The 26,255-nt window shown below is 41.8% G+C and overlaps 1 protein-coding gene across 1 annotated transcript in view; it reads left to right on the forward strand.

The window, feature by feature from the left end:
• Window positions 1-6,068: 6,068 nt before the first annotated feature.
• Window positions 6,069-26,255, forward strand: part of LOC118788161 (cytosolic carboxypeptidase 4) — a 120,610-nt gene continuing 100,423 nt past the window's right edge. The window contains exons 1-6 of the mRNA XM_036544053.1: window positions 6,069-6,286; window positions 10,390-10,453; window positions 10,891-11,037; window positions 13,151-13,282; window positions 14,359-14,452; window positions 18,200-18,237. Coding sequence (XP_036399946.1) covers window positions 6,236-6,286; window positions 10,390-10,453; window positions 10,891-11,037; window positions 13,151-13,282; window positions 14,359-14,452; window positions 18,200-18,237 — 526 coding nt within the window. The 5' untranslated portion in view covers window positions 6,069-6,235. The remainder of the gene's footprint in view (window positions 6,287-10,389; window positions 10,454-10,890; window positions 11,038-13,150; window positions 13,283-14,358; window positions 14,453-18,199; window positions 18,238-26,255) is intronic.

The following is a 26,255-nucleotide window of genomic DNA, read 5'->3' on the forward strand; positions in this document are numbered from 1 at the left end:
ACAGAAGAGGTCATATCACCACAGGCTGTTTTTGTGAAGCATCAGGGATCCAGGAGCAAATGTACTGAAACGTGGGTTATTACCGGCTTTCGTTTCCACAGTAAGGCATAAATAATCCAACAATAAGGCACAAATTAGCTCTTCCACTGTCTCATTTTGAATAATCAAACAAGACCTGATGGTTAAATCATCCTAAATTAATCTTTCATTGTTTTATTAACCTGAAATATATGTGGTATTGAGCAACTGTAGATAAATGTGTTTGTCAGTTGGAGATCAAAGAAAAGTATATAATTGAAGATGATTACATTTACAGCTTGTATTATTTATATATTTCCTGTGATGGGTAGGTTTCCTGTGATGGGTAGGTTAACCGGTAGCTGTTGGAGAGTAATTGGCCAATTTTAATATACATTCAGATACATTTGGTGGCAACTGTCATCTAATGTGACAAACACAGGGGCTTGGCAACCAAAATCTGTCAAAATAATCCAAATTAACTAATTAAAGAGCACGACAGAAACATGTAAGATGAAGCAGACACGGACTGTGTCCCAAACGGTATTTTAGCTCACTTGCCTAAAGCACTCACCCCTCAAAATGGCCCTGAGCAACGTGGTCCAGAGTGTCTCAAACCAGTATGAGGAACTTTCACTTGCCCTGTATAGCTCCTTTTCACTGATTGTACATGCATCTGGGAATTTTTAATCTGGGAATAACTGTGAAACCCTAGTGTATGCATTGACATGATGTTTGTCAAGTTTTGGAGTTGTTGTTGAGTAACTTTTTAAATTTGTGGATGAGAAAATTGTTATCCTGACTATCATATCATATCCGTGTAGTCAGAATTTATGAAGATATTAGTAAAATATATTTCTATTTTTCGCTCTTTTTCTGTCATGAAAGCAAAGTGTGTCTGAGATCCCAAAGTGCATTTACCCCTCTATCCTCAAGTAGGTATTCAAAGACTCTTTCACTTACGTTTTCTTTGTTCCTTTGGATTGGGATGCAGTTTGGTGCATGGTCTGTTTCGGAGCTGTTCCTCCTCCCTTTGTTCCCCAAATCCCCGCCTCCTCTCCCGAGACACTCCCTGACTGCCAGGTTTCCCTCTGTTCCCCTCTGCCCTGTCCTGGTGATCCCTGTTTGTTGTCCTTGGTAATCCTGGCCTGACATCACTTGCTGTTTCTACTGGGGCAAAGATTCCCAAGTTTCCCCGGCCTTCCAGGGAACCCTGCCGGGAGTGATCCCTGAGGGCGGGAGGTGCATGCCTCGTGTCTGTGGCATTACAGCGGCTGTATATTTTAGCCTCATGAACATGTCTCCAGCCATCCAAGCAACAGTGCAGGTCTAAGCCAAGCTCTTGATAGAGTGTAGCAGAATGAGAGTGTGACAGTAGAGAATCTGTCATGTCTGGGGAAGCGTGGAGGTGGGAAGTGAATGTATGAAGCAGCAAGTTCAAGACTACCCAATTCCCTCATTGCTGCAATGATTTTGAACTCTGTTGAATGTCACCATGTACAGGTATATAAAGTATACCTCAAAACTTGCCTTATTAATATCTGAGATGCAGAAATGTTTCATTTCATGGCTTCAAAATTCTCTTCTTAGTTTAAACAAGGTTATCATGCATGAATAAGTCTACTCTAAAACTTGTCATCATATAGCAAGGCTTTGTTTGATTCTAAAGACTCAAAAACAATGAAACAACATGAATGAATGCTTTTGCCACTCATGACTTTTGAAAAGTTCTATGGTAAATTCCAAGCACCATAAATTAACACAGAGTGCTAGTCCATCTCAATCCTGCGATGGCACATTGTCAAGTAGTGTTCAGGCTACCATCACGTAGCTGCCAGACTGCTGCCATGTAGCGACCAGACCACTGCCATATAGCCATCAGACTACATGATAGTAGTTGCCATTAGACAACAGTCATCTCTTTATAACTGCATATTGGATGATTCTATACTCCACTTTATTGCAGTGCTGGTCCTGTTTTAACAGACTTAGATGGAACAAATATTATGTAGCAAAATGACAAACTCCTCTGGAGGAAAGAAAGCCTAGTTTTGCTGATCTGTGGAAGCTGCAAAGATAACATAATCTCCTATGCCTCTTATCTGCCCATTGTTGTTCACACTCCGCTGCGATTGTGGTATGCTAAAAGGCAGGTCCTCGACTCTTTCAAAGTGTGTAAACTTTATAGGCTTCACACATCATAAAACCTCAAACAGTGAGTCAGAGGAACACTGGAGGATTGAATTACACAGACCAAATTAAGAACTATGAGGCCGTGCTGACCGCCATGCAACCGCTATCAATACGGGCAGACATACTGTAGCAGTCCCACGTGTCGGGCAGGGTGACATCGCCGGGGGGAGTTTGGTGGTTGCCCGTTCCAGCCTTGCAAAGAGGCCTGGCCTTTTAGTGATGTAGTAATTTTGCTGCACTGTGGAGCAGGAGACCAGCATTCACTTCTCAACCGCAGTGAGCGAGCTCTTCACTTTCTCAAAAGCCCTCACTTGCCATAGTACTCATTACACAGTGAGGAACACAAAGCTGATATTTAAGGTAGAATTTGACACAAAGCTGTTCCTCAGCTGCCTTCATTGGTGTCTGAAGTTCCTTTCTCACTCCAGCAACATTCATCTTGCACCCCATTGCCCCAGTCTTGCTGCTCTCGAGCCACCTTCACATCAGGGAGCCAGCTGTGGGCTTGCCAGGATGCAGCTACCTTTTTGAAGCCTTTCATATTGCCTCTGAGGAGATTTAAAACTGGCTACTAGCTGGTGATTCTAGTTTGAGTGGAACAGGTGAATTGTGCAGTTAACATGCACATTGGCACACACAGTACAGGGATACATCTCAAACAGCAGTTAACACTGAGAAACACAGAACTCAAGTTAACTCTCTTCAGCACTACTTTTTGTTTAGTTAAAACATTCATAGCAATCCACCTATGCAGAATCCTCTGCCTTTTTTGCTACTTTCTTTTATATTCAGCACTCTACTCCTCCTTGACCACAATGCAAATGCTCCCCTTTTTTCCTGTACTGACTGTAAACTTTTGCTGTTCCAGCAGTGCAAAATATCACATTAGATTATAGTCCCCTCATGCACACACAATTGGAATAATTTTGACTGCTTTTTTGGATCAAAACACCATCCTGCAGTGGAATATTATTTTTAAATGGTATGGTTACTTGAATTTATTAATCCATCTGTTTTCTTCCAAACTGCCTCTTTAAGGGGGCAGTAAGAAAAGACACACATCAGCACAATCGAAGGACAACCAACAAAGACTCTATTGAAATACGTCATCCATGTTAAGAAGCAATGATGAGAAATAAAGAAATCATATGGTTTTAAGATTTTATGGTTTTGAACATAACTTTATTATTCAGATATGAATTTGCACAAAACACATGAGATGGTAAAAGCTTGCTTTTCTTTGTGAGATTTGAAAGAAACCACACCAGGAATTTGCCAGCATCGTGGTGGCGCCAGTATAAATGTGGAATACAGGGTAGAGCCTGCTTTTCAGTGACTGCAAATGACAGGCAGACTTGTTGAGAAAGCGGCGTCATTTTTTATATTAAATAAATGCCTGTGTAAATAACTGTGACTCACTTCCAAGATGGATGACATATTTATCTGTGCTGGAATCCAGGATTCACATGGCTTCAGTTCACACTGGATCAGAAATCAGATCTGGATTAGCCTCTCTCTTTGCGCATACACCGTGGACGTCGTGTTCTGTTGGTTTATGGTTTGAGAGTTCCTCCCTACATACCGTCTGTCGTCACCCTTAATATACTGCCTCGCCTCGCTCCGACCTCTCTCTGATCTCAAAGATAAAAATAGACAAACTCAGTCAGAGCTTTTTTTTGTTGCGCAGTGACAGGATTTCAATGAGAGAGAACCACCATCACAATCCGATTAAATATAGCTTTTGTTTTATGTTTTAATGAGATTCGAACGATGAGCAAGCCGCTCACGGAACAGGAAGAGCTGATAATTGTGATTGGCTCCCGTCCCGTTATCTGGCCAACTGGCCCGCCTTCGACAGAGTGCCCTGAGAGCAAATCTCTTTAAAGCTGCGCGTTTTAAGCGGAGAGTTCTCTGTCAACACGGCAGCTGTGTCTGAGCGGGGCCACACGTCACCGTTCCTTGGCAGCGCGTTCGGTTTTCACTGTCTTCTTTCCGTACAATGGACTAAGCAAGTGCTGTCTCTATTAAAGCGGTGTAAACGGAGAGCACCGCATGTCGTATGTGGTAGGCGCTTTGGGAAGTGTATGCATATGTCCGTGTGTCTATGGGAGTGTGTGCTTATAAATATATAATGTATATTACACACACACGCGTACTACACACCATCTCATTCCTCATCGCTTGAATTATGTGTGCCTCTCATCCCTCACCAACAGATCTAACATGGATCTACAAAACCACAACCTGAGATGTATTGCAGCAAAATGTCAGCTATTGGTTAGCTGAAGTGGCCTTCTTTCTGCAAATGGTACATGCTGCTCTTTGCCTTTTCCCTTGGGTTCACAACAGCAACCGCACTTGACAGAAGTCTGGCTTTGTCCGCAGTTGGTCATGTTCAGAACTCTGATTAGTTTGAGTCATTAGCTTTAATTTTAGCAGACAAACAAACTGCATCTGTGGAAACATGGTGAGGCCTAGGACAGATTCCCCTCATCAGAAGGAATCTGGCAGTCTTACCCCGATCCTCGGCCAACATCACACCTCATCGTCCCTCAGACTTGCTCTTTGGGATAACGAGGACCACACGCGCGGCTATCAGGGTATTACCAGGCGTAATGTAATATATGAGTGCCAGTCGTAATGAAACTCTGAGCTGATTGTGTGAGTGACACATTCTTCATTAAAATTAAATAATGGCTCGGTGTCAGGAACCTCATTTCTTGCCCTCGGATACAGGTAACAAATCAATTATGGTCTAATTGCATTTACCCAAATTTCTGAAAGCAAAATTTAATTCATTTCACTCCCTTATTATGTCCTCAACATTATTTGCGCTGTCATGCCTGGACATGCACACATATTTTATGTATATATAAATTTAAATTTAAATTCCCTCTCTCTATCTCTGTCTCCCTAGGATCCACGTGTCACCCTGTGTTTGATTACCCTGAAAATGCGTCCCTGGTAAAAGCATGTCCCTTGTGGCTGTAGTGGTTTATGGGCTTTAAAAACTTGTTGCCTAGTGTACTTCAGAACTTCTTACTTTGTCTAGGCCTATTTTAAAATCTTAAAGGTGAAAACGCATTGTCTGAATGCAAGCACAAGCTCATTTCCATGTGATCGTATTCCGTAACTCTTTTACGTTTTATTTAACTCTATAACGTTTTATTTTTTGAAAATGCTTCTCTGCCGTGGAGTTTAGTACATGGTGTCAACAGCACACCACGAAAATGTTCCTGTTGACTTCTTTCTGTTTTGCTTAATTTAAGCAATCACTCTGAAAGTTACAGTCACTTGTTTATTAACACACTGAGCATGTTAGATGCTGATGATTTACAAGTTCAGTGGCGAACATTCAAAATGTCAGGGAGGGCACATTAATATCCTCCTGGTAGTTTCAACAATCAACCGAGCAGAGAATCTCATTACCTCTAATTCTCAGTATGCTATGTGCTCTATTGTTTGTCTTGAGTTCTATTTTGTTCTGTGGCATGTAATTATCTCGCCATAATATGAAACAATATGCAGCTGTGCCTATTAATTAATATTCCCTCACAACAGAGTGTTTTGGGTTGTTTTAATTCCTCTTTGCCAGATAACGCAGCCCCTGATGTCACTCAGGCTTGTAAACAAGGCCAAACGCTGTTGCCCTCACAAGCAGTGACGCATGACTCCACTGCCCCCATCACTCTCTCCCTCCTTCCTTCCTAAAAAAAAGTGAGTAGGGAGAAAAAAACACTGTCCGTCTGCTGTGTAGAGCTGGCCTCTGCTTAATCCGTGCGTCTATCAGGGCCTTTTTATAGGAAACTGGTCTCAGCGCCCGAGCCCACATGGGCAGAAGGATTTATCTTTGGAGATAGAGTTTCAGTCCGTAAGCGAAACCGCTCTGCCCTCCCTCAGCGGGGGTTTTCGTTTTAAATTGGCTGGGGGCGAGAGGAGCTGCTCTGCTCCCTGGTGTGGCGTTTGGGGCAGGCGACTGGTGATCTCGTCTCCCACAGCACCCCTTGAGAGAGAGTGGCATAGCATGGCGGCCCCGGGCACCAGCGGTCTGGAGGTGCTCCTGTCCACACTGCAGGTAGGGCATGTTCTGCGCGCGCGTGTGTGTGTCTGAGTGTGTGTGCGCATGCAAGTGCACACATACTGTACACTCAGTGCCTGGCGTGCCTTGTTGTAATGGAATGCCTCCATTGAGTGGGCCGGGGTAGACAACAGGGCAAGGGTCTCTCAGAGGAGAATGGCAAATTTCTGCTAAAGAGGGATCTCTCAGCTGCCACTATGAAACACTGGAAACTTGAGTGCCTGTTTCGCTTTGTTGGAGCCGTTACTGTGACCCGTGTCTGACTTGTCTTGTGTAGACTTTTGCTCACTTTCTACTGTAATAAAGTGCTGTGGATTTTTCCTCTCCCCTGCCAGTCTAATTTTTAAATCTTAAATTCTCTGGTTAAAAAAGTTTTCTCAAAACTGAAGTTTCATAAATACATCAAAATCAGCATCAAATCAGCAAAAAAAATTGTGTACAAGGGCCACAACTGGTGTGCTATATATGCTTTATACCTAAATCCCTTATTTCTACATACATGAACTTAAATAGAGCCTCCTGAACCCCTGTACTGATATATTATTTTATGTGCTACAGGTTGTTATGCCTTTGAATTATAGGACTTTTTATGAGGGCTAATTCACTTGTATTACATTTGATTTGTACTGGTAGACGATTAATTTAGCTGTGTGTAATAATTAATAATAATTAAAATGTGAGCAATTTAAATGGTAACAATTTCCATTTGACTCCTGCATAACCAATTACAGACAATTAATTGCTTTCATTGATATTTATATGTGACTGTTTTTTTTTCAATTTAACCTCAAAACTGGAAGGAAAAAAGAGAATATGGCAACAATGTAATTTCTTCTCTGACATTAGTGTTTGTGATCAATGGCATACAAGCAGACAAAAAATTAACATTTACTCAAGCCCTAAATGAATTAAACTATACATGTGCAACACCTCAGGGTCCCATCCAAACCATTGCGCTTGTTTACCACTGGTTGTTTTTTAAATGACAAATCCAGAATGCTCAGAAAGATTGATGGAAAACTTTTGTTAATAACTCTGAAGTGAATGTCTCTGTTGATTATATGTGACATTTTCCAAGTCCTATAACAATGCCATTTTTGGCATAAATCAGTTGAATGTTTTAAATGTAACACGTCTTTGAGAAGAAGCCCCAGCCTTCAAAGTTATTTTTTTAACTCTTGTTATAATGCACTCTAAAAATCAATGGCTTATCTCTCAGTTACAACAGCAGTGGCACTTTTCATTGACATTTGAGGTAATTTCCCTTTTGAAGTGATGGCATAAATAACCATTTTCCCTGTAGTTCTGACATTTCCTTGTGTGGGCTTCCTCAGAGCAGTTTGTTCAGAACAGTGGCTTTAAAGTGTTATTGATGCATGTCTTCAGGAAGGCCAGGAGGCATCCTCCTATGGATCCAACAGTGTATGAGTACATTAAATTAAAATCCTTATATAATCTGCTTTTCCAAATGCTAGTCATTCAATAATAGAGCAAAAACCAATTCAGTTCATATCAGTTAAACCTTTTACATGTACAAGAACGGCCAATAATGTACCTTCTTCCTCTGACATCCAATGGCAGTGAAGAATGTTTGGTTATATGCTTTGTTAATGCACGTCCGTTGCTGGGGTCTTTTCTTCCTTGTGTTAAAGTACTTTTTAAAGGTTTTCAGTCATTTAGTTTGATTTAATTTGCTTTGCTGAATGCACTTCAGAATTCAGAAAGAAAAGAGACTAAAATGCCAAAGTTTCAGCTAAGTACTTAATTGGCAACTGAATGATGCTCGATTGATCATTAATCCTGGGTATCCAATATATAAGTATACTTGCATGTGAAATGTTTAAAAAGCATTCTGGCATGAGACAGGGTGGGAATGTCTTGTTAGACCTGCCTGGTCCAGACAGTTTCCGGATAGCGTGTGTTCTCGATTTAGGGAGTGATGAATTGTGAGCATTATTAAAGAGCAATCTGTCTCTGTCCTTGCACAGCACATTAATAGCCAGTGTTGTCAAAGTGTCGCCGACCCACAAAGCAGCAGCCTTAACCAAGGCAGCTGTCATCATTAAGGGACATTCCTCACAAAATGACTGTCCTTGGACGAGGGCGTGGCCCTCGCACTCCTTCAAAGGGAGGGCCCACCCGCTCCGGCCCTTGGAGGAGCCTGTGCATTCGGGCCTCCTCGTTTCACTGTCTGTGACACGCGGGAATGTGACAGGGCGCTGCTGTCAGTGCCCCGCTCCACTTCTGCAAAAATCACTCGAACTACATGAGGCGGAATGAGGCGACCCACAATGCCACTTGTCTTTCTTGTCACTTTTAATGGGTGTCCTGCCATTCTCTGCGCTCCTCATCTCTCGCAGAGATCACTAAGCTTGTCAGAGGCAGAGTCTAAGGCGCACGGTGCCTGATGTGCGAATACATGTATCTTTGAATAAGTGACTTTTACATATGAATAAGCCCTTTGACTCTTTGAATACTGACTACAATAAGTGATATAGGTGCTAAGATTACAGAATTAAAGCGGCCTGTTTGCATCAATACTCTGAACTAATCCTGCCATTTTAACAGTAGCTGGAATACATTCTGTCATAATCATCTCAGAGACAGCCAATGCTTTCTGTGTGGGTCACTAAATTTAAATAAGTTTAATGAGGTTTTTCAAGTGTAGCCATATCATGCAGAGAAAAATCCAAATCGTTTTTCTGTAAACCACCTTCACTCAGCGTGCAAGGCGAACCTGAGTTTAGTCTTAGCCTTCACTCTGACATTTACACTCACGAAGAAATCATTTGAAGGCGTTTCTAAAGTCATTTCAAAGTCAGGGAGTAACCCGGTACATGAGTTTGAATCCCATTTCAAGTAAATACCAAGGGGGATATGCCTCCCCCTCTGTCATGAGCGGGCAGGGACTGTTGTATGTATGTCTGATTGGTGGGGGAAGCACTTTGGGCTGGCCCAGCTATGGGCACCTCCCTCCAATGGCAGGCTGCCAGCTGCTGTGGCTTTCAAACTCAACACCCCCACCATGCCCCTCCCCCCTTCTCTTATAGATTGTATGTCTGTCTGGGTTTGCCCTGATAGTGTCAGCTAAACAGAAAACGAGTTAATTGCAAAGGTGCACATTTACATCCAATAACTTGGGATTGTGGATCAGACCGTATGTTGTCATTGAGTCTATCCCGTGACAGACCGGTTGATGACCAGTTTAAAATGCGATTCTGCCACCAGTTAAAGAGGAGGAGAGGTGATTTGCTTCTTTCATCCCACTGTGAGCCAGATGGTGACAACATCTGCACTATAGTTAAGGAAGAGTGAATTTAGGCTCAATTGTGCTCATTTTATCATTATTACATCATTTGACCATTTTGTTTTGATCAGAAATTTGTCATTTTGTGTTTGTGTCATGCTTTGGTTTTCACATTTGCCTTTACCATTGGCCTTAACTTTGTATTTGGGGCTGAAAGTCATCACTTTGTTGTCATAATGTTACACCTAATATTCCCATCAATTCTCATTATTTACAGTTTGTTTTTTTGCACAGCTGTATGGCAGATTAGCCCTGTTTAATTTGTTTTTATATTTGTCAAACCTAATCAAATTCCTCTTTTATTTTTTTCAATATTATGCGTCATTTTACAGTTGCTTTACTGGGCATTACAAAACTCTGTGTTTCATAATTCTACTGTGTAATTCTACTGTGTAATAAATAATAAATAAGCTCCCAATAGCTGATAAACGCTAAGTCTATGCAACATTATTCATCTGTTGCAAGTTTCAAACATTACATTCTTTCTTCGTTTTATTAAAACCATTCTCTATTCTTTGCCACAAAACTAAAATTCCATATAATGTCATTTTTTTCTTTCCCTTTGATCACATTTCTATGGGTTTTTGGCATTGTAGCTCTTTGTCAGAGAATGCACTCCAGTAAGAAGCACCGCAGTGTCCCATTCAGCACTGGTGACTTCATCTCCAGCTCTAGCAATTATAATGTCAGCATCAGAGACAATAACCGATGATGGCTATTCACAAGGGAATGGAACAAAAACAGATTACAGAATGTCACACAGGGTGATGGTGGTCTTCTTTTTTTACCACAGGACTCTGTGGATTCTGGAAACACCCTGAATATCCTCAATGTGCTGGACGAGCTACTGTCAGCTGGTGAGTGATTTCAGCAGCGGTTCAGTGCTGTTTCCCTTTGCAGCCCATATGACATCAGGAAAAAAAAAAACGTAGATTAATTTGAAAATGTGAGCTGGAAGCCTTCCTGTCTATGGTAAAGAACGTTCATGGTTTTTTGTATTCTTCTGGTCATACTGCAATATTTTTGTCTTGCGACTCTTCAGAAAGAAGATTGCCATTTTGATTGCCGATTGGCAGTAGATGATTCTCCAAATTACTGCTCTCTGAACAGCCTAAGTACATTCTTTGAATTACCTTGAAAAGCTTTATTGAGCAATGTTTGCGCACGGAGTGGATTTGTGTGCCTGATGATTCTCGATGGGTCTCGTTACATTTGTACCTTTCAGCAGGCATTATGGGTTGGCCCAGCGCTGTACGCCTGTCTGTGGCTTGTCATTTTTTTTTTTCTTCTCCAGGCACCGACAGACGGATCCACTACATGATCTCCAAGGGGGGCACCGAGGCCCTCCTCAGGGTGCTGGGGAAGGCGGCCAGGACCTCCTCTCCCAATTACGCCGTCCTGCTCCCCCTGCTGCATCTCCTGGCCAAGGTCGGCCACCGAGGTGAGCGACAGATGGGGGGCGCTGGGGACTCTCGCGCGGTCAAACCTCACGATGGGATGTGTGAAATTTCTAAATGAGACCGGGCGTCCTTGCGCGCGGGGTGCACGGGCCTGAATTTTTGGTTTGGGTAAAAATGAGAGCCGTGCCTCGTCTCCTCGCCCATGAACAGAGCTCCCTCCCGCATTCTGCTCCACTCAGGAAGAAAAAGAGCAAACCGAAAATGAGCTCATTCCCGCTGCGATGATTGGACATGTTGAACATGACATTCATATACTACACTGTAAAAACTCATTTTGATTTTGCATAAGGCAATATCACAAATTTTATATGCCAATGCTATTTCCAACACAAGTATAAACATAAAATGAATAATAAAAGCAAGTTAAAAATACATTTTTATTATTATTTGTAGGTCTGGTATAACTCAGGTAAGCCATCAGAAAGAGAGGTAAAACTGTTGTGCAAGAATATATAGTACTTTTGGGAAATAGCCCTTGGCATGCATTGCAGACCAACTCACCCCCTGAAGATATGCTGTATATTCTTGTATACACATCATACTGTATATTGTGATTTATTATCAAAATGATATAGTCAGTACTTCTTTGCAGTCAGTGTCATGGCATATTGTTTCCTCTCCAGTATATGAGGATGTAGGCTCTAGAATATTCCCAATGCACAATGGCATGCACATTCCAGAATAAATCATTGAAAGAGCCGTGCAAGCTGTCATAATAGATGTAGAGCAGCACCATGAAGGTATTCAATATAGTAGTGTTTTTTGTTTAGTAAGGTACAGTAGCGCTGACAGTAAAGTGAAATGTGACATATTTGACATTGGCATGTTTCCGGTTGGCTCTAAGGCTTTGACCAGACACTCTGGCTATTGGTCTGGGAAGGTAAATGAATCTTTCCTGCCAATAAAATGACAGCGTATTGTTAAGTTGGCTTTTGTGCTGAGAAAGCATTGGAATGTTCCAGTGTTCCCGTGCCAACCTGTATCTCAGACGACCAGGTGGGCAGCATTTCCTTTCTGCGGCAGAGAGGAACAGATGCTTGCTATTGCAGCTTCCACGTATTGTGACATTACCAAATACCACAGTTTTGGCTGTCATCAGTACTCTGTGGCTTGACACTCTGTTATTTATAGCATCTGAAAAGCTTAGCCTGGCATTTCTTGGGGGTGAAAGAGCTTGGTTATTTAGTTACAACAACAAAATGCCAGTTTCTTAAGACGATTCATTATCCCCAAAAGTTCAGGGTCAGAGTCTTCGTCATTTGATGTGTGTCGGTGGATAGCATGTGAGAATTATGTCCTCTATGTCCATTATTGTGATATCAGGTATAATATTTTAGTCAGGCCATTTTTGAGGCTGTTATTTGTTTTAATGAGATTGTGGAGCCCAGCTTGTTTGTGTGGGCATAGTCCCACAGGCATCCAGCAGCTTGAGGAAGAACTCTCACCTCCTGGCGTACTCTCACAGCATCCACTGCTGAGTCGTCCTGGCTATTTAAAACCAAATTCCAATATAGTATTCTAGAATCTCCTCTTGCCTTTTTTAACACTCTTTCCTGGCTGGGATTTTGAAAATGATCATCATATTCCTTAGCACTCAACTTCAAAGTTGCAGGAGAACACACACAGGTCATATTTAATATTCATTACATTACATTACATTACGTCATTTAGCAGACGCTCTTACCCAGAGCGACTTCCAAATAAATGCACCACAATGATAAGAGTATTGTATTCAAGTCCTTGTTATTGTTATTTATTTTAAACAGGTGATCAGTGCCTTTAAGATTTGTTTTAAAAGTATACTCAATGACTGTTTGTTCTGTGTCCAGTTTGTTTCTCTCATGGCTTATAGGGAATTGGTGTTTTTTAGACTGCAGGACTGAAAGTCATGGCACCCTGTGAAAAATGTATTCTAAACTGGTTTTGACAGGAACGCAAAATAATTCTACAGGAAGTAGTCACTCCCAGAGATGAGTACGTATATCCATTCCACATGGATGTATGATTTTAGCTGCAACTATTGCCTTTTCAACCATTTCCCTATCTTGTGTTACGGGTGGTATGCTGTTGACTGAAAACTATTTTTTTCCACAGACAGGAAGATTGGTCAGAAGGCTGAGAAGGCAGAGGCCGTCTTGCTGACATTGGACCTGCTGAGACAGAACCTGAGCCGTGGGAGGAGGGCAGCGGCCTGCCTCTGGGTTCTGCGGGTCTTCTGCTCCTCGGGTGAGAACACAGCTTGAGCCCACACCCTTTAACCTGCCCCCGCTTCCTCCCTAGATTCTCCCAGAAGTCTCATTGCTGCCTTGTGCCGTTGACTGCACACTCAAACCGCACTGGAGACCGAGTTATGCGCAGTGCTCTGACACATAGGTGCAACTTCTCTATTGATGAATCACACTTTGATGCACCAAAGGAATCTATTTGTCTTGAAAAAATGAGATAAGACAAAAAAGAAAGAAAAAATTGTCAGACTGAGGTTGAATTTCTAAAGGAACAAGGATCGCTCTGTACTCCTTTTTTGATTTAGAAAGGTTTCATTCCATGTAAAAAGATTGTTATTAATGTGTTAAAGCGCAAATGAACACAGCGGTTTCTGGCTCACAAGCTTCAGACTAAAGAGATAAGCTGGCAATTCAGCCTATGAAATGTCTTGGGTTTTTGAAAAAGCTTTTTTAGGTTTGTGGGTGTACAGATTGCGAGCAGCACACATTTAATCTATTTAAGCTGTATGCTGTGCGCAATATCACTCCCTCTACCATATGCTAATGGTAGCTTGCATGTAAAAAGGGACCGGATGCCATATTTCTGTAATAGGAATTTTCTGAATGCATTCCAACATTTATTTTTTGACTTGTCAAATTTCCTATATGATTAAGTTTACATGGACCATAGTTATAAAAGGAAAGTCTGTATGTTTATTGGATTATCGGTTTAAAAATTTCATGTACAAGTGTAGGTTCACATGGAAGATGGGACGGGGGATTTAAAAAAATCTAAATTAGATTTACTCCCATTTATTTTTAGATTAGATTTTTGTTGTAAAATCAGCTGCAAATGTGTGTTATATAAATATGTATATAAAACTATCATCTTTAATTATAGTGTGCACAGAGTTTGAAGCTCTCGTTGTCTTGCTGTGCTCAGAAATGGTCTAGCGTCATGTTGTAACAATCTCCCTCCTTTGGATAAAGCACAGAGGAATATGGGGAATGCCCTAACATGTGATTTCTCTTGGAAAAAGTGATCAAATTTGATAGTCATTAAGGCATACGGTAATATACCACCTTGCTCCTTCCTAGTTTCCACTGCTACCTTGATTGGCAAAAACAGAGGCCTGGATGTAGTGTTTCAACTGGTATCCCCTCACACGACGAAGCACATACGCATCGTGAAGTAAGTGTCATGTATCACGTCGATCTGTCATTCACTGCTCTCTAGGTATGCCACAGCGTCAGCCAGCACTTTGTAGTGCAGCCATCATTGCATTCTTCAAGTGTTGGACATAGCTTGGAAGCTGACTCCTTTCGCAGTTAAAACAGTACTAACAAGCTCCACAGGGACCAATATATGTATTTGTTTAGTTTTTAAACCAGTTAAGGAGCTCGATCTGTTTTTTTTCTAATATCCCAGGGGGGCATTTACTTGTTTTTTTCCTTTCCTTTTCTCTGGTGTAAAGACAGGCCTGTCCTCCTCCCTGCAGCAAATTGTCCCCTGAGAACCAGTGGGTCACATCACGTTGTTAAGGAAAAGGAGCATTTAATGGGTTGGAGACGTCCAATTACAAATTCTTAAAGTTTTACCCCTAGATCTCTATAAATTGGTAATATCCACAATGGCGCATGCAAAATTGCAAAATCTTCTGGACTTACTGCACCATCTCAAATACATTTGGTTGGAGGTTTACGGTAAGAATGGCAGATCCATATGAACAAGCTGTACAATTTGGAAATGAGTTTATGAAATGGCTGAACTTTATCTCTTCTGCACAAATTGTATAATTTGCATAAGTTGTGCTTGCCTCCGATTTTTCATTAAAATGTGTTCCTTCGAGCAAGATTCCTCTGGGCCAAGGCAGACATGAACTTGCATTTATCAAGACTTTGCAGAGCCCATTTAAAGGGAAGTGGGTTACTCAAGTTTAATCGAGTTGGGAAACAGTGGGCGGCGGGGTGTGTGCGAACGTCACGTTGCCCGATCCTTCTTTGTTCCCCATCTCCAAAGTGGATCTCCTCGCACTTTGAACGCGCTTGATCATGCTTTGCTAAAGCGTGTGTTTTTTCCTGTCGAGCGCTCACACGAATGCGAGCATGCGAGGTGCATTTCGTCCCGCCTACTGAGCGGCCTTGCCTTCGCTCTGTGGCACTGCGCTGCATAGCTCTGGTCCTGAGTGGCAGTTACTGCAGAGGGACCGGTAAACAGTGCTTGACCCGCGCTGACCCTTGCAGCATTCCCAGTGTCTGATTAGGAGAGGTGGCCAGGAGCTTGGTGGCTGGGGCTGAGTGTTTGTTGACACAGGCCAGGCTGGAGCTCCTTTGGCTCGTCATCCTGGTTCCGTGCGGCCCATCCGCAGCCTCCTCTAAGGCACCCAGCCCCAGACCTGGGGGGCTGTTGGGAGTTCAGCCCGCACCAACATATACACACCAGATATGCCTGGAGTCAGTCAAAATTTGTCCTTAACTTCATTGCAAGTGTTCACTGCAAATGCAAGTGTTCTTTTTCCAATAGAAGAACATTCGTGTTGTTGACCGTTGAACTCAAGTCAATCAACTTTGTGTCAACCTTAGAATGTGACTCATGGGGAAACTGCTGTTTTAATTGTTTTTCTGCTATTAGCACAGGTTGTGCTATTTTGAGGTTAGATTAATTTAACATTGATTTTAACATGATAACTTTACACTGTTATAACTGTGTAGTGGACACACATGTGTGCCTCTGCCTCACATAATCAATAATTTAAGCGTTTTTATCTAAAATATGTACTTTATCTTAAAACATGATTTTAATGTGTACCTCTAATTGAAGTTTGAAATGCTTTTTTTATTAAAAAAAATGTTATCAGTGTGTATATGCAACCCAAGTAAATATTTAGATGGCCACACTAAGCACAAAGAAAGTCAATGGCTCTAACAAAGGTGGCTCATAAATGATTGTAATGTTAAACCAAACAGTTTTAATTTCTGACTTTTAATTTCTCAGAGAATCACTGTAGGTGGCCTTTAATTCAGAAATTCTAAGATTTTTCTTCTTCTATATATATATAATATTATTGCTTCAGTTCTTTTTGACCTAATTTTCTGTGTTTGACCTCATTTTCACTTTCTAATGATGCACGCAGCACTGACAACACGGGCTCATTCAAATTTCAATAAATATGGTTTTGTACCCCAAAGGAGTGTTTTATTAATGGAAAGCCAAACACAAGCACTGTGTTTTTCCTCTGCTCTGTAGAGAAACAGTTCCTTTTATTGCATTAATCACTCGGTTGTTAGGAAAATGGCAATAAGTTGATAAGAACGCTTGCGCTCCCCGATGACTGCTGGGAAATTGGAAAGATTCCATATCTACCCACCGATAGCTACAAATACACAGAGAGGGAGGCAGCCGAGTGTCTAATTACGGCAAGTCCTCTCCCCAGCTGGGGCTCTGATGATCTTACACGCATGTTATTTCGGTGCGACTTGATATTGTGCACCGTGATGCTACTGTGTACGTGCCTGTTACCAAGAAAACAAACATGGGGAGTAGTGGACATAGTTGGGGTGGATTTCAGATTTGAAAAATAAGTGGGCATACTTTTAGCCGTGGGACACATTTTCCGCAGCGACAGTTTCAAGCAGGTCTCTGGAGGCACCCGTTTTTTTCCCCCTCAGATGAACCATATGTCTGCAGTTATGATTCCAGGGGAAAAAGTACAAAATGGATTACCCGCGATAGCTGACGGCGGTCGTGCGCCTGTGAAGTAATGGGGGCAAGGAAAGAGCATTCATCAGTATTCCTCTCGCGAGCAACGCGTAATGGGCATTTGCATAAACGTTTAGTGCGTCGCCGCATTAGGGTGTCATGTTAGATAATAAGTCAGACGACAGAAGGGACTCCAGTCGAATATTGTATGCGAGTAATCTTTAAAGCCCGCGGAGTCAGACGCACTGAGGAGTAAGTGGACAGTTAATCATGTGAACGGCGTTTTCCTGTGTGCCTGTTGACCCAGTCTGCAGAATCCTTTAGGTTTCATTATTATTGGAGAGCAATAACTACCACGCGCGTCTCGCCAAAGACGGTGTTAAAAATGGGGCTTCGGTCCCGGTCTGGTGCCGTAGGCGGACATGGGTGTGAAGCAGACTGCAGTACAAACCTGTTGGGGCATGAGAGTCCTGTAGCTGTTTGAAAGGCTGCTGTGCCACTAGGACCCTTTTTCAAAGATGAGTGCTCCCATAAAGATAAGTATTGTGCTGCCCGCCGAGAATCTCAGCCCGTGACAGTATCGATCGGCCAGCAACAGCAGCCCTGTGAAATGCCTTTATGACCCTACATGCTGCAAGAGCGCTTAAATGACTCCTTTCCCTTTCAGAAAACAAATAAATAGCTGCTGCAAGGTTTGTTCAGTGCACAAATCTAATTTTTGCAATGGGGTAATCTATATAAAAATACTCCTAATGTCTGTGGAAATGGTCAGTTTGTATCAAAGGAAGACCACAGCCATGGAATGATATCAAGTCTAATAATGTCCCACCAAAAGATGTATGTAAATCAGTGAGAAGATCTGAAGCTCAACCATTTCCCATAATGCAACAACTATTCCAACTGACCAAGGACCTCCCTGCAGGTTAAGATCCAAGCCAACAACCACAGATTTCCTCATTAATGCAAACAGTGTTTGAGAACTGTGCATCTACAATGTTCCCTCATGCAGACCTCAAGACTTCTATACCTATTATCCAGTGATTTTCAAAGACATCCTGCCATTCTCAGAGTATCATAACTGTACTGGTGCTCCATGTTCATTTTATGGCTAGTGCCAATAGCTCAACCATTGATTGTGCTAAGCGCAAAGCTGGTGGTTTAGAATTAGCTTTAGATGGTTTTCTGAAATACATGTGCTGTATGAATGTTCTGATTTGTTTTCTTTTCGGTGTTTTGCAGGGCAGCTATTGATACTGTGGCAGCAATATTGCATTCAAGTAAGTTGAATTTCTCTCTGCACAGCGGCATTGCATGTTGTTTTCACAGTCACATGCTTCCATAGCACAAAGAGTCACTTGCATAGGAAATTGCATAGGAAGCTTTGTCTGCATAGCTCTGAATGTCTGAAATTCGTAGACTTTGTTTGAGCTAATTAGAGTGTGTTGTATTTTACTACTTTGTGCTATGTACGAAAATGCATTGTGGTTGGATAGAAAGGTGAAGAGGTGGCAATACAAAAAAAAAAAAACTTGGAGGGTTCCCAGATACCGTTCCTGTAATCAATCACATACTCTGTTACCCTGTAAGCCAAGAAATGGCATTGTAAATAACAGTCACATACTTACTGCAGCTAAACTGACAACTATTAGAACCATGATCATTAATAGACTATTAGCCCTAACTCTAGATTCAAATTTACCTCCTAATATTTAGGCATGTAGGAGCCTGTTGATACTACTTTCCTTTTACAACGTGTATTACAATGCTGATTACTGAGAAGCAGCAATTAAAGACATTAATCAAAGGAAAGGATATGCGCTGGTTGCTCAAGTGACAGAAAGACCAGCTGCAAATTAGCTGCAGTTGCTGTGTCAAATCTAATGTATCTGACTGCATAATTGGTTCTTTATTCCTGACAATGAGACCTTTATAATTGCCACAGTTGAAACTACACTGATAGTTTTTCTTCCACAAGTAGCCTTGTAAACAGTTTTTCAAAAATAATTTTTCAGATGTAAACATGATTTTACTTGGTGAGCAAAAACAATTTGTATAATGCATGTACTGCGTGGGTGTCTATTTCTGTGTGTTTTTGTGTATACATATACAAGTGTGTATATATAAAGCATACTGTATATAAATTCCTTTGAAATATTACAGATATCCTGTCACTCAGCTCCAATTTGGCATAGCGTAAGCCTTGATTGAAACTCTTCAACTCTCAGGCAGATTCTGTTTGATCTCACTGCAGATTGTAGAGGGATCATTAGCCTTGTAATTTGTCATTAGAGCGCTCGTCTGCGTCTCTCCACGCCAATCAGACGCCTGCTCCCCGAGACATCGGCGCGCTCTCTCCTCCTTTAAATGCGCCGAGCGTCGTCAATGCCGCCCTTCCCTCTCGCTCCGCGTCGCCTGGCGCGTGCTCCTTGGCACGTTGCTTTGTGGATGGCCCTCCCGTGGGCTCCGGGTCCTGGGGAGAGTCACCAGTCGCTTGCGCCCGGGGACGGCCGAGCTTGGGGACGTCTATAGCGAACGGAAAAGCTCTGCGTCAGCATTAGGTGAGCCCGCATCTCACCTCGTGACGGCCCGGCCCTGCGAGTCTGCCTGCCTCCCCGCGGCTTTGCGCGTTGCCGCTCGTGGGGCCGAGAAGGACGGGAGGACACCCTCCCACAATGGCGCCTCAGCGGTCTCTGTAGTCCTGGACTCATTACCGATGGCAATTAAAGGCGACAAGGCACATTGTCTCACGGAGCTGGCTCTCTCCCAGCCGAAAGTCCTCCGTTCTGGAGTTGTCATATGAAGTCTTGTTCAGAGGCTTTGCTCAACTTGTTCTTTCACTCTAATTGCTTCAGAGTTAGACTTCTGAATGCATCTCTCCTTTGTATTGCAGGTCATATTTTAGTCATATTTGGGTTATTTTTTAGGAATTTTTCCTGCACATTTAATTATTTAAAGGCAAAAAAATACAAGTGAGAACATGAATACCTCACTCTGCCCCCTTGGTAAAACCTTTTATGAAGTAGGTATACCAGAAATTTAATGGCAGATTGTTTTGCAAAGATTTTTAGGGATTTTTAAATTTTGCCTCCAAATTGTTCAGTGTTCACAGAATTTTGGGAGATTTCCTCACATTGCTAAGTGATTCCAGCCATGTTTGTTGCCTTGCCCTTACTGAGATAACCTTTGAAATGTGAACGCATTGATTTATTTTCTCTAGAGGCGCTATGACTAATATACTTGTAACATTGCGCTGATTGGCTTGTTGCCTGGCAGCTTGTGAGATATGAATACCTTAGATTTCACTGACAGTTCTGTCTACATTTTCCTAACCATCTCTGGTTTAGCCATAGTCATAGCTCCAGATGTAAATACATTTACACATCCACTTTACAAGCAGTCATTCTTTCCTCAGATTACAACTTAAAGGAAGATAACTTCCATATTGGTATGGAACTTGTGTAAAGGAAAAAAAAAAACGCTAGGTTACATATTAATATTCTATCACTGGGTATACTGTTCTGTGCAGAGATGGACTGTGCAGACATTTGATGGAAATGTTCTGGTCTGCCTGCAGGTGGCAGTGTGGCTCTATGGCTCGTTACAACTTCAGGCAGAGCACCTGTTAATGTGGTGCAGGGCCTGGGTAGTTATCCGTGTGAGAGTCTTAATGCTCTTTTTGGAGTCTTTTTTTTTTAAAGGAAACTGACTGGATGATGATGGTGAATATCCATCTGTCTCATTCAGTACAGGCTGTACAATCAATTGTCTTTTTCTGAGGTGTACTGGGAACCTACGTATTGTGATTTGGTTTTTGTTTGGACGTAATTTGATCAGTTGATAATCATCAAACATTTACCATGTTTCTTCCATGTTCTGGCCTTGTGGGATAAATGTCTTGTGCTGAAAATAAGGCAGAATTTGCCTTGCATCAATCCAGTTTGAATGAAACCAAAATAAAATAAAAATGAACAATAAGTTGCGGTTTGAATGGATATGTGTCTCTGGAATAGTTCTGTCATATTTACATCTGCAAATATTTAATTTTTCGTCTAATACTCATGATGCACCAATCTGTTGTACTGACTGTATTGAAAGTGTCTAATGTTTTCCTTAGAGGAAAGCTTGCTGTTCTTGCTGTGCTATTTCTGAATGAACACATGCAGTGTCACATGTTGCAGTCTCGCGTGTTGATTCAGAAGGCAGGGGTCAGCCACTGCACTGTGAGCTATGGCCTGATTTGCACTGAGAGGATGGACACAAGTCTTGCGTCTCAATCTGAAATCTGTCTCCATGTAGACGGAGCACAAATTGAATATTTTGTGTTTTTCATACCATTTCCTGCTTTGGCTCAGCAAGTGACATCAATCACAATTTCCCGAAAATGCAGTAAATGGCGTCCAGCGTCTTGTACAGTGGGGCCGCACTATTTTTTATTTTTATTAGAGCTGCATGCCTCCTGCTTTAGCTGGGGGCTGACTTTTTGAAGAGGATCCCCAAGAGTGCTGGCTGAAACCCATTGCCGACATTAATATTTCAGTAACCTGTATCTGTGTGAGGCAGAGCCTGGAGCTCACATTGCTGCTTCCCTTTGTGACTGGGTGCTCATGCTGAGAGAGAGAAAGAGAGAGAGAGAGGGAGGGAGATATATATATATATATATATATATATATATAGAGAGAGAGAGAGAGAGAGAGACAATGGGAGAGAGAGGGAGAGAGTGAAGGGAGAGACAGAAAAAAGTAGAGAAAGAGAGAGTGGGGGAGAGAGACAGAAAGAGAGAGGGAAGAGACAAAATTGAGAAGAGAGGGAGAACGGTGAGAAAAGAGGGGAGGGGGGGGGCATTGTATGGGGTCCAGGGCACACACACATACACCCATCCCACAGCTGCTAGCCATAAGCAAACACACCAACCATATATATATGTAGTGACTACATCAGTTTGTGTGTGTGTGTGGATGTATATATGTAAGTGTACAGTGCACTCCACCTGTAAAAATGACATATATCCAGTACAATTTGTGCTATATGTATATATGTGTTATATGTATGTATGTATGTGGTATAAATGATGACAGACCAATGTTGTTTTAACTTTTTATCACATTTTATGAATATCCTTAGCAAATTATCAAGCATGGAACCAAATGTAATGATACAAATCTTTCAAGATTCAAGAAGATTCAAGAACTTTATTTGTCACATACACAGTTATAAACAGTATAAAAATAAATTAGATAAAAATAGATAAAATAGATAAAAGGAAAAAATATGTACAATAAGACTAAAAAAAGTAAGAACCAAGTGCAGGTAGTACCGAGTACAGGAAAGTAACAACTGCATCATTAAAGTCCTAAGTTTGTGTTCAAGATTAGTGTGGCGGGCATGTCCGTATTGAGGAGTCTGATTCCTGGGGGAAGAAACTCCTCCTGAGCCTCTCAGTTTTGGCCATCATTGTTGCAGAAGCGCTTGCCGGATTTCAGCAAGCTGAACAAGCAGTTACTGGGATGGGTGGAGTCTGTAATAATTTTGACAGCTCTGGTACTGCATCGCCTGGTGTAGATGTCCTGCAGAGAGGGGAGGGCACTCCTGGAAATGCGCTCAGCTAAGCGCACCACTTTCTGCAGGGCTTTGCAGAACAGAACAGTTTGTGTACCACACTGAGAGCCAGTATACTTTCTATAGTCCCGGTGTAGAAAGTTTTCAGAATAGCTGGAGGGACCCTGAATTTCCTCAGCAGTCTTAGGTGGTACATCCGTTGTCTGGCCTTATTTACCTGAGCTTGGATGTGATTAGTCCAGGTCAGGTCCTCAGTGATATTAACCCCAAGATACCCAAAGCTACTCACTCTCTCCACCTGGGTCCTGCCAATCATCAGTGGGGTGTAAGACTGCTGCTGCCTTCTCCTGAAGTCCACAACCAGCTCCTTGGTTTTGCTGATGTTCAGATTGAGACAATTCACCTGGCACCAGGTTATCAGCTTCTCCACCTCGTCCAGGTAGGGGGTCTCATCGTTCTTGATGAGGCCCAGAACCACTGTATCGTCAGCAAACTTGACAATAGAAGTGGAACTGTAAGATGACACACAGTCGTGTGTATAGAGAGAGTAGAGTAGGGGGCTCAGGACACAACCATGTGGGGCTCCTGTACTCAGGGTGATGGTGTTAGAGGTGAACTGGGTAAGTAAAGTAAAAAATTAAGTAAAATTAAGTAAAAATTAAAATAATCATATTGTTGCTAATTATTTGAATGTCACTAAGAATTTCTAGTGCTGTGGCACAGTCAATGTTTGCATTTTGTTAAAACGTAATAATTTAACTCACGTTTATTATTTCTGAATGCATCCATGATACCTGGCAGTGTGCTGACCACAATGCCATTGTGCAGTCACCATTTGCTGACAAAATTCGTCCAGAGTGACAAGCATCCCGTGTTTGTAGAGGCCTAGCCAGCTCACATTTGTTTGCTGGCTTCTTGGTTCTTCATGATGTCCTCCCTGTCTTAGAGTCTTAGACACTGTTGAGTGTGGGATCTCTTAAGAAGTAATGTAAGACTTGTGAAGGCGGCGTTTTTCATTGGCAGAGTGTCTTTACTTTTCCTGCCATGTAGACTGGCATCCAGGCTCATAGCTTAACTGCGCAATTTTGGGTCTCAAAATATTTTATACGCTTGGTCCTATGGTAATTAATGCGAGACATGGGATTCACTGCATTCAAAATCGAAACAACTTTTTTTCCCCTTCTTTCTGTAGCTTATTATGCACCATTCTACTCCATTTAGTCTTATTGAATGTTGTGAATGAGTCCAAATGAATCTTAAAAAGGGATTTCCTGCTTCTTACAAGCAGAATATTTAAACTGCATTAGTATAAGAATGATTCTGTCCCAGTCTTTGTGATCACTATGTGAGGTTTGTTCTTGCATCAGTAATTTTCTTATAAACAGAGGGTGCTGTATATATGTTTAATCTCATAATGCAGTAACTGCAGCTCCACATTTTCTGGTCTGTAACTAGATGCCTACGTGCACTAGCTGCACATGAATTACACATTCTTTGTGATGTAATTACTCCACTAAATGGGCTGCTCAAAATAATGTGTTTTATATCCATGGCTCTTAGAGGTCCGTGCTGGCCCTCACTTTCCCCACAGCTGCTCCGCTCAGGCCAGTGTTGGCTGCTCTCCAGTGATACCGTGAGGTCTGTGTAAACAAATGGCTGCCTGCGATTTGGGGGGGGCTGCGTCAGTGGGAGAGGCAGGTCTCCTCGGGACGATAACGAGGTCCTCGGGCGCTCGGGGGCGGGGCGGCGCCCGGCCTCCATCAGGTGGCTCTCGGAGAGAGGCGAAGGCGCTAATCTGCAGCGCCGATGTCTGTGAGAGAGCGTCGCTTAGCTTTAGTGAAGCACCTCTGGGTCTTGCGTGCGAGATGTTTACTGATACCTTCAGTTTAGGGGGTGTACAGGTTCCCCTTGACCTCATGGCTTGAAGTGTTCGTGTTATTTTTCTGCACCGATTTCAGCTCATTGGAGGCTAGGCATCTTAAGTGTTTCTGACAGCGTTGCTTTGCATAAGTGGGCTTGGGAGGGATTTGTAAGGTAACCTTTAACATATCAAAATGTGACCAAATGCATGGCGGGATTAGTAATCTTCAGGCACATCAAATTCAGTGATATTGTTGTGAAGGAAAACTGAACATCCGTAGGTTTCTCAAAGTATAGAAACAAATTTACTTAAGTGTGTCTCACAGAACATTATGAGTGTTACTCAAAGGCAAAATGTGTCAATGTTAGATTCATTCAAGATAGTGAAATTGTGATGTTATTTATTGAAAATCAGTTCAAATATGAGCTAAAAGGCTGAACCTTTTATAGTGATTTGCAATCAGAAAGAAGGGAGACCTACAGATATGTAACAATGCAATAATAAATGCGGATGTTAGCGGATGTTAGGGCAGATTGATTCATATCCCATGAAGAAAGATAGTTTGCAGACGGTAACTATAGCTTTATAACTCACACAGATGTTTTAGGCTGTTCATGTTCATGACAAAATAAGACTTTTTTTCCTTGTGTTCCTTTTTTAACTCCTCCCATTGTAGTGCACACAATGCTTTCTTTGTACATTATTGAACTTCTGGAGAACATATATGAAAGTATGTTATGGTTTTAATCATTTCTACAGGTATTGCACTTTGTTTAAAACACAGATTATTCATGGGATAAAAATTTACTCAGGTAAGATTCAGTATTCTCAGGCTTTCCATATAGACACATTATGATGCCTTTATTTGTCCTATATTCCTTTTTTGTCTTTTATTATGTGCATATCTGGAATCCATCATGATACTGCGTGAACAGTACAAAGGGAGTAAACCAACTTAAAAACAGTCAGGGAAATGTCAAATATTTAGAAGTTACTGTAGATTCTTAACCTTTGTCCGAGAGGAACACAGGCATAGTGTTAGTGGATTAAAGAGCATTCTTAGCATCAGTGGATTAAAGGTAGGTGAGAACACTCTGGATTGTGGCCATGTAGGACAAAGGGTTTTTGCTCTTCAATGCATATCTCAGTTTCTCCGCATGGTACTGTTGTGCCTTAATAAGGCTTTTTTTTCTTGTTTACAAAATTCAGATAATTCATATCTTCCCTTTTGCCTCAGTGTTATCGTGGAAATCTGCACTGTTGTGACAGTGAGCGATGCAGTATCTCACTCCTCATGTTGCCCGCGCATTTGGCTGTTTTTGTTGTTTATTTGTCCACACGGAGATGACGTGGAGTAGGCTGTTATTACATTTCTCTTATTGCATTTCTCTAATAAAATTCTCAGTGAAGCGTGACACAGAGTAACAAAGCACCAATATGAATATGAATGTGAATGTCTAACACATCTGCTTGCATAAATATTTACCCAGTCCGGGAGACTGCTAGCACGAGGGTCTAATTCGAATCACCGGGCTCCTTCTATGGAAAGGCTGCTAATATTTTAATTGATGCAAAATTCATTGCCAAATAAATATTTTAAAAGGGGCTGTGAACTCATATTAATTATTTTTGATCCATTTGGGATCAAAATAATTAATGGATTTAAAAGTTAATGATGAATATGTGCAGACTCCTTAATCAAGTGTCTGACGATGAGGAGGGAGACAAATGGCAAACTTGGAAAAAAGATCACATACACCGGTCATTCTATTTTAGTATATTTCAATACAACAATGTATGAATTTTCTATGATTGAGAGAAATATTTATTATCTGAATGCTGCTCTGTGTGTGTGTGAGTGTGTGTGTGAGAGAGTGT

The sequence above is a fragment of the Megalops cyprinoides genome, chromosome 13, assembly GCF_013368585.1.
Source record: "Megalops cyprinoides isolate fMegCyp1 chromosome 13, fMegCyp1.pri, whole genome shotgun sequence".
NCBI classification, from domain to species: Eukaryota; Metazoa; Chordata; class Actinopteri; order Elopiformes; family Megalopidae; genus Megalops; species Megalops cyprinoides.